Genomic DNA, 9,366 nt, shown 5'->3' on the forward strand with positions numbered 1-9,366 from the left:
GTTGATGTGAAGCTCTTCTGATGTGAAGAGCTGAATCATTGGAAAAGACCCTGATGCTGGGGAAGACTGAAGGCAGGAGGAGAAGGGGACGACAGGATGAGATGGTTAGATGGCATCACCGACTCAATGGATATGAGTTTGAGTAAACTCCCAAGAGTTGATGATGGACAGGGAGGACTGGTGTGCTGCAGTCACGGGGTTGCAAAGAGTTAGACATGACTGAGTGACTGCACTGTACTGACTGGACAATAAGAAATTGTCCTAAAGGAGCAATGAGAAAAAAAATTAAATATTTAAGAATCCACAAATTCATGTGTATGTGAATAAATGAATGAAACTTTATGAATGATTAGTAGAGGAAATGGGAGGTCAGTTAGGGTCAGGTAAAATATATAGACTGAGAGTTAGAAAGTACTCAGTTGTTTTTAAAACTAGTGATAGAAATTTGTCATTGATCAGGATATTTATATGTTTTCAAAATATCTCCTAATTAATTATTAAATATAATGGGGAAAGTATTATGTTTAAAGTCTAGAAGCCTGACAAAATTTAAGTGACAAAAATAATCAGTTTTGAAAAATATGAACATCTTTCTCCTATACAAAACTGTGAGAGACATTTTCCCTGCAAAATATCTAGAAACTTATTCAGATAAGTTGAAAACATTAGAGAAATAGAGGGGAAAGTTTCAAACTAGTGGGCCTGTCATGTAAAAAACGAGAAGTCCAAAGAACTCAGTTGAAGGCTGAGGAACTGTTTTGTGAAAGGACTTTTATAAAGAAACATGGAAACTAAATGTAATGCATTAATTTCATTTGGTCCTACAGAAAGAAAAATATGAAGAGGAATATTGGAACAAATGATAATGTAATATGTATGTTGTTTAAATAATAGTATTGTGTCAATATTGAAATTCCTGATTTTATTACAGAACTCTGATTATGTATAAGAAGTTCTCTAAGTCTAAAGGAATTATGCACTGAAGTACTCATTGGTATATAGGAAAAATTTAAATTATATGCTAGTTGTTCAGAAGATATATATATGTATATATAAACATATACATACACATACATATACGATGTGTGTTTGGTGAAAGAAAAAAGAAGTAAATGCAGCAAAAGATAATTATTAAATTTGGAAAAAAGTGTTCACAAGTATATATTTTTAAAATTCTTGTGGCTTTCCTGTAAGTTGGAAATTGTGTCAGAATTTTTTAAATGGAAAAATTGTTTCATGTGTTTCACTGCTTAGTAAGAAATGAGATCTTTTATATAATCAACCTAAGTGAATTAAATATTTATGCAATTTCAACCTTTCTTGAAATTTTTAAAACAAACTAGAATTAGAAGGAAACTTCCTTAAACTTCTAAAAAGTATTAAGAACAAAACCCTACCACAGATATCAAAAATAAAGGTCCATTATTAAAATATTTCACCCAAGTTCAGGGATGAAAGAATTATCCCTGTATCACATAGAGGGTTCGCCAGTGGTTCAGCAGTAGGTAAAGAATCTAGCTGCAATGCAGGAGATGCAGATTCCATCCCTGGGTCGGGAAGATCCCCTGGAGGAGGGCATGGCAAGCTGCTCCAGTATTCTTGCCTGGAGAATCCCATGGACAGAGAAGCCTGGCAGGCTACAGTCCATAGGGTTGCAGAGTTGGGCATGACTGAAGCGACTGAGTACATGCACATATGTACAGAGAGAGAACGGCAAAGGAAGAAGCTACCCTGTTTTTTCTCATCTTGCTCTGTCACTCATCTGTGTCCAAGTCTTTGCGACCCCGTGGACTGCAGCACGCCAGGCCCCCCTGTCCTTCACCATCTCCCGGAGTTTACTCAAACTCATGTCCATTGAGTCGGTGATGCCATCCAACCCTCTCATCCTCTGTCACCACCTTCTCCTCCTGCCTTCAATCTTTCCCAGCATCAGGGTCTTTTCCAGTGAGTTGGCTCTTCACATCAGGTGGCCAAAGTATTGGAGCTTCAATTTCAGCATCAGTCATTCCAATGAATATTTCGGGTTGATTTCCATTACTAAAGCATTTTCTAAAATAGCATCATCAGTCTGAGTCCTACTACAAACATCCGTTTCAGTTTTGTGACCCACGCCTATTCTTGTGTTTTACTATGCTCCTGTCCTTTTCTCTTTTGCATACAACCCATCAGCATATAATAATGTACAGCATAATAACTTGAGTGCCTCACTTATGGTCTGTTTCCCTCAACCAGGATAAAAATTTCAAGGTGGCAAAATCATTGTAATGGTTTGTGTGCTGACCTATCCTCTGCACCCCAGGAACGGGTGTGACCCACATAAGCTATAGAATGAATGTTTCTTGAAGCACTCGGTGTCTCTGTAATATTCCTATCTGTTAGAACCACTCTCTGTCTTCCCTTCATTTTGACTACCCTAGAGTCTCAGGCATAAAAACAACAATTGTGTTTTGAAGACAAGACTAAAACAGGGACTACAAATTTCACACAGCCATGTGTACAACTTCTCCCACTTACGGGACCTTGATGTCCTCCGTTTAACTTCCACTGGGATTATTGTTCATTTTGAACAAGTGGTTTCACTCCTCTGTTTCTGCCATTTCTGTGAGATGCCTCTCTCACCTTAATCGCTTTGCTTATGTGCACACTTCACAGATGGTTTTCACAGAGACTCACCGTTCCCTTTGCAGACCTTGTCACCGCTATTCCAGGTGACATGATAATCACTTCCCAACAAGGAGATGAGGTCATAGAAACACAAAGCCTTATTTCAGAGTTGAGATGCCCCTTTTCACACCTGCACAGCTGCTGCCCAGGCACCTACTGTGCTGATGGGAAATACCAGTCAGGTAAGTAGCAATGTGTTTCAGGTAAGTGTCAGATTTTGAGACCAGCTTCATTAGAAAATTCAGTCGTCCATATGGAAAAAAAATTCTGTTTCAGGGGGTTGGAATATAAAAGTATACACACACCCGTAATGCATACACATTCAGGACAGATTTTTAAATGTTTTTATTTCATATTGAAGTATAGTTAATTTACAGTGTGTTAGTTTCAAGTGTACGGCAAAGTGATTCGGTTATACATATACATATACTTTTCAGATTCTTTCCCATTTCGTTTATTACAGAACACTGAGTTCCCTGTGCTATACAGCAGGCAGGACAGGGTTTTTTCAGGATACCCTCAGCATAGTGCTACCCTCATTCACCTGTGTTGAGACCGCCTGACATCTCTCTTTCTCCTTTGTCTCTGACTCAACACAGTTTTCACTGTCAAGGTTTCATGCTACAGGCAAACGGCCAAAAATAAGATAGAGATGAGCTCCCAGCAGCTGAGCTGACATCTGGTGTCTGTGTTTTGTTTTGGGGTCGGGGGAGAGAGTATGTTGGGTTAAATGCAATCTGTCTTAATATGCCTTTAAAGTTCTGTTCTTAGATGAAAGTTAACTTTTATTTAGAGAAAAGTAAGGTTCATTTCATCTCCAGTGTCAGGGACAATGATTTAAAGAAACATATGGCTAACTATTGTGTTTGACAAGACGTTATAGGGACAGGTCGGATGTTTTCTGCCCCACACCAGAAGCATTATGTATCTCCAAGATATTTCGCTATTAGCAAGAAACGGCTTTAGATATCATAATCTTGATATTTTAGATGGTTGTTACCATAGACTTTTTTAAAGTTGAAGTATAGTTGATTTACAATGCTAATCACTGCTGTACTGCAAATATTTATTTATTTGTTCTTTTCCATTATGATTTATACTGAATATAGTTCTTTTTGCTATACAGTAGGACCTTGTTTATCCATTCAAAAGCTTACATTTGCTAACCATAGACTTGTTCAGTGTCTAGACAGACTCAGTTGGGGAGGGGGGTGGTTGGAACATGTCTTAAAATTATGTACTATTAATACATGCCTTATTTCTTTGAAAATGTGTAGAATTTTGAGTTTTCATTTAAAATATTTGTATATTCTTTTGCCTTATGATGAAAGTCTTATTTGCCAATTATATTAATACACTTTGCATGTGTTTCTAATAATTAATGCCAAATAACTGGCAAAATGTGAGTATGGACAAATGTTTAATATACCTTATAGATACTTTTATTTTCATATATGCCTCTGTGTAACTTCTGATGTTTTTTACAAGTACACATAGAACATCATGTTGATGGACAACCAGGGAAAATTTTTTATTTGAATCTTGATATCTAATTTTGATTAATATTTTTCAACAATTATGTGACATATTTATATGTGTAAAACTACTTCATGAAGCCTAGGTTATCCTTCTATCCTGTGAAATCTTTGCCTCGATTCATATTCCTCTACTTTCTTAAAAAGAAAAAATTGGAAACATACACGTGTTTTATATCTTACATTTTTCTTCTCAGAGTGTATTGTGGCGGAAGATCTGTATCAGTGCACAGATAACTCCCTCACACATCTCTGCAGCCTCAGAGTTTCCTGTTGTGCGTTTGGCCACTTCCACTCATGCAGCAGATGACTTCATGATCGTAGTCTTCATTTCCATTGCCTTTGCACACATGAGCAAAAATTCTAAGTGCCCACTTAACGTGAGATTATATGAGATGCAGGCTTAATATTGAAAATTGAGGGACATGGTGATTATGACACACTTCTTTTCATCCTTTTCACTCTTCATTCCTCTAACTTCAGTAAAACCAGCGCCCTCTAGGCACTGATGTGATGTTTTCTGCCAGCTTGGAAATGGGGACTATATTCCTCATTCAGACAGGAATTGGCCTCATGGGAAACATCTCCCTCTTTTGTCTTTATAACTTCACTTTGCTCACTGGACATAATTTGAGGCCCATAGACCCAATCCTCATGCAACTGGTCATCGCCAATGCCACAGTTCTTTTCTCTAAAGGCATACCACAGACACTGGCAGCTTTCGGATGGAGGTATTTCCTGGATGACACTGGATGTAAACTTGTCTTCTATTTCCACAGAGTAGCCATGGGAGTTTCCTTTAGCACCACCTGCCTCTTCAATGGCTTCCAGGCCCTTAAGCTCAAGCCCAGTATCTGGAGGTGGATGGAACTCCAGATGAGAGCTCTAAGATTCATTGCCTTCTGCTGTTTCCTCTGCTGGATTGGGCATATCTTGATAAATTCTTGTATCTTTATCATAGTAAAGGGTCCACTGAATGAGAAGAACTTCAGTACGAGAAATAATTACGGGTACTGTTCTTGGTATATGACAGAGGGTTCTGTGGGCTCACTATACACAGTCATGTACTTTTTCCTTGATATTCTGAGTTTAGGTTTTATGGTCTGGGCCAGTAGCTCTATAGTTATTTTCCTGTGCAGACACAAACGGCGAATCCAACGCATTTGCAGCCACCGAGTCTCCCCCAGACCTTCCTGTGAGGGCAGAGCCACACGCACTGTCCTGGTCCTGGTAAGCTCTTTTGTTACATTCTATACAGTCTACATCATTTTGACAATTTGGATGACTCTAGTTGCAAACCCAGGGCAGTGGATGGTGAACACCTCTGTCCTTTTGGCCACATGTTTTCCAGCATTCAGCCCCTTTGTGCTCATTATCAAGGACACGCGTATCTCTCAGTTCTGCTTTGCCTGTAGGGCAAGGAAAACACTGTTTGCTAATGTGATTGTTGTTCTATGAGTCTGTTCTCAGTGGCATTCAAATATTTATCTCAACATTTGTGAATATTTTGGGGACCTCTTAAGTGTTGGGTATTAATTAACCCTAAAAGGAAATATATTATCCGTTTCTAATGGCCAACATTAAGTATTTAAATAATTAAAACTTATTTTTATCAGCTGTTTTCACTCAAATAATTTCAAAATATTCTGACTTTAAATACTAATAGCTTATTTTTTTAAAAGGTCTATTTATCTCTGGATAATTGAGTGTGCTCTATTTTTTAAAGTCTTACTCAATCTTTTGTAATTGGAAATCCCAGCAATTTTAATGAAGTCTAGATATAATGTACATACATGTGTAAATATCTACATTCAACTGCCAATAGCATTTATTACATACCAAAATTATGAGTCTTTAATCTTACTTAATTCCAAAATTATCAAATCTATTTTACTGTTGTTTTATAAAGTTAATATACACATGTTCAATGATTTCCTTTGTTTATTTTAAAGTTTGTGAGAAAACTATCATTTATTTTATAGTACTTTTTTAACATTTAAAAGCAATATGCTGTGCTCAGTCACTTCAGTCGTGTCCAACTCTTTGCAACCTATGGACTGTAGCCAACCAGGCTCCTCTGTCCATGTGATTCTCCAGACAAGAATACTGGAGTGGGTTGCCATGCCCTCCTCTAGGGGATCTTCCCAACCAAGGAATCGAACCAATGTCTCTGGGGTCCCCTGCATTGTAGGCAGTTTCTTTACCCACTGAGCCACCTGGGAAGCCCATTAGCACACTAAGACCCCCTAGACCTTATTCCCATTAGCTCACGGTATCAGAGTGTGGAGAAGCAAACCTACAGATCTGTCTCCCGACTACCTTCATAAGGCATGTAACTGGTCTGTTACCAACTGCACAGGCCTCCTGAACGCATGGTTTTTCCAGCCCTGCAGAGCCCGTTAAATTGCTGATGTAAGCAATATATGCAGTAGGCAAGGGCACCAGTATAAAGACAAACACTCACTGAAGTATCAGAGCAGCATTTCACATGCTCTCCTCAAGCACAGGATATGGAGTAAGTAAAGAACAGAAGCAGGAGAAGTCATGTCCTAGAGCAGGCCTGGTGGGCACTGCCAGTGGGCTGTGCAGTAGTGTCTTTGTGTGTGTGTGTTAGTCACTCAGTTGTGTCCCACTCTTTTGCAACCCCATTGAACTGTAGCCCGCCAGGCTCCTCTGTCCATGGAATTCTCCAGGCAAGAATACTGGAGTGGATTTCCATTTCCTTCTCCAGAGTGTCTTATACAGGAATTGTTAATTTGCATGTCATAGGTCAAATTTATAAACAATGATGTTCAGTTACTTAGTCATGTCTGACTCTTTGCAACCCCATGGACTGCAGCATGCCAAGCCTCCCTGTCCTTCACTATCTCCCAGAGTCTGTTGAAACTCATGTCCATTGAGTCGGTGATGCCATCCAACAATCATCCTCTGTAGCCCCCTTTCCTTTTCCAGTCAGTTATAAACAGTAATCTCTATTAAATGTTAACCTGAAAAAAATGATACCGATTTTTGTTTTTATGTTAACCATTCTTCTATATTTTTTCATTCTTTTATTTTTAATACAACTTTCTTGAACCTTGTATTGATAACTCAGAAGAGAGTCCACCTCTTGTCAATTGGCTTGCAATAGGAATCTTTACTGTCTTAAATTAGGCTAATAGTTTTTTAAATATAAGCTTTCTCACAAATCCCATTAACATCGACATACTTAATCCTCCTTTGTATCAGTTTATGCAGTTTTCAGAAAGTTTGAAGAATTCACGCATTCTTGACACTTGTGCAATTACTAATATTGTGTCCACAACACATTAAGTTTGGCCCATCATTTCTGTTCATTTGGTCCTTTCCGTTTCTAATAACATATCCCCATATTTGGTGACCAGGGTAATTGGGAGGGAGAAATCGGGGAAAGAATGGGAATTCCTAGAACACAGGCTTTGTTGGGGTTTCTGCAGGCAAGGCAAGGCAGGGCTGGGTAAAAAGCTTAAGGTTGGCTGGTTTGAATGATTTCCACAGGTTTTAGGGTAAATAGCCCTTTCCCTAGTCATCTAGTTCCTGGCCCTGGGTTGATTTAGGACAGGAGAAACATTCCCTTGTGTGTAAGTGGCAGGTGGCAGAGCCCTGAATCTACACTTGAATGGTGTGCTCCAGGGAGGCTATTTGCAATAGGAACACAACTCTAGCTCTGAGGTTGGCCCTGTGATTAGTCTCTGCCAAACTGACAGATACAGAATCTAAGAAAGTACCCATTAGAGAGTCAGTGAGTCACTCAGTCATGTCTGACTCTTTGTGACCCCATAGACTGTAGCCTAGCAGGCTCCTCTGTCCATGGGATTTTCCAGGCAATAGTACTGGAGTGGATTGCCATTTCCTTCTCCAGGGGATCTTCCCAACCCAGGGCTCAAACCCTGGTCTCCCTCATTGTAGACAGATGCTTTACCATCTGAGCCACCAGGGAAGTCCAGAGAAGGACCCTAAGTCCAGATAAAAGGAGTTTTTACAGGTCGGCCCATAATTAGGTTTGCTGTTTTCTTATGGCATTAGCCAAGAAAACATCTGTAATTTGGGGGATCAGTAATATTATCTTGGTAGCGTTGTAAAGTACATTAAAATTGTGAGATCTACAATCAGTCTTGGTTTATGTGTCAGGGGAAGTTTGTGGGCCTAGCAGTGGTGTTGTGGGAGGGTGAAAGATGATGATTTAGTAAAGTTCATGTAAAGATTCTTGATATTTGGGTGTAACTAAGGGGAAGAAGGGAGAAGGCAATGGCGACCCACTCCAGTACTCTTGCCTGGAAACTCCCATGGACGGAGGAGCCTGGTAGGCTGCAGTCCATGGGGTCGCAAACAGTCAGACCCAACTGAACGACTTCACTTTCACTTTTCACTTTCATGCATTGGAGAAGGAACTGGCAACGCACTCCAGTGTTCTTGCCTGGAGAATCCCAGGGACGGGGGAGCCTGGTGGGCTACCGTCCACGGGGTCGCACACAGTCAGACACGACTGAAGTGACTTAGCAGTAGCAGCAGCAAGGGGAAGTGGTCATGGTCAGAGATACAGGGCAAGAAATTGTGGTGTAAATGGAGGGGCTGGCAGGAGAAGGCACTGGGAGCTGAGGATTCCTCTGCCCAAGAAGTAGAGGGGTTGGTTGATCCGAGTCAGGTGCCTCCTGAGGAAATCATTCATCTCCACTAATATTTAGAGTGGCACTGGGACTTCCCTGGCTGACTGGTGGTTAGGCCACTGTGCTTCCAGTGCAGGGGACCGGGTTCCAATTCTAGACCTAGATCCCACATGACACAACTAAGATTCAGTGCAGTTAAAAGTTCTCTCCAAGATTTTCACAGAGGTAGTCATATAGACAAAACATGTAATAGAACAAAAACTAAGCGCTGTGCCAACGCTCTTTTAACATTTTGACTGTAATCATGTCTCCGCTTTTATGTTGAGAATCCTGGGTTTAAGGCCTCTTCTTTTACTCCATTAACCATAGGCTTTGCTCTTATCTTTAATGTATTTCATCCTTGCCTGCCCACAATACCACTTAGCTAATTTCCGGGTATCAGAATGGGCCAACCATCCCTGCAGATGCCGCCATGATGGAAACATTTCCCAGAATGACGGGTTCAGTAGGTCGCAGACTGCGTGGGGGATGAGCGAACAACC

The 9,366-nt window shown here is 40.2% G+C and overlaps 1 protein-coding gene across 1 annotated transcript; it reads left to right on the forward strand.

Annotated features, from left to right (window-relative positions):
* Positions 1-4,577: 4,577 nt before the first annotated feature.
* VN1R1 (vomeronasal 1 receptor 1) lies at positions 4,578-5,962 on the forward strand. Its single transcript, XM_086355088.1, has one exon. The coding sequence runs from the start codon at positions 4,713-4,715 to the stop codon at positions 5,655-5,657; it is 945 nt and encodes a 314-aa protein (XP_086211214.1). The 5' UTR covers positions 4,578-4,712; the 3' UTR covers positions 5,658-5,962.
* Positions 5,963-9,366: the final 3,404 nt, after the last annotated feature.

The sequence above is a fragment of the Bos grunniens genome, chromosome 18 (assembly GCF_055505025.1).
Source record: "Bos grunniens cultivar Pamir isolate PY7600 chromosome 18, Bosgru_T2T1.0, whole genome shotgun sequence".
Taxonomy (NCBI): domain Eukaryota; kingdom Metazoa; phylum Chordata; class Mammalia; order Artiodactyla; family Bovidae; genus Bos; species Bos grunniens.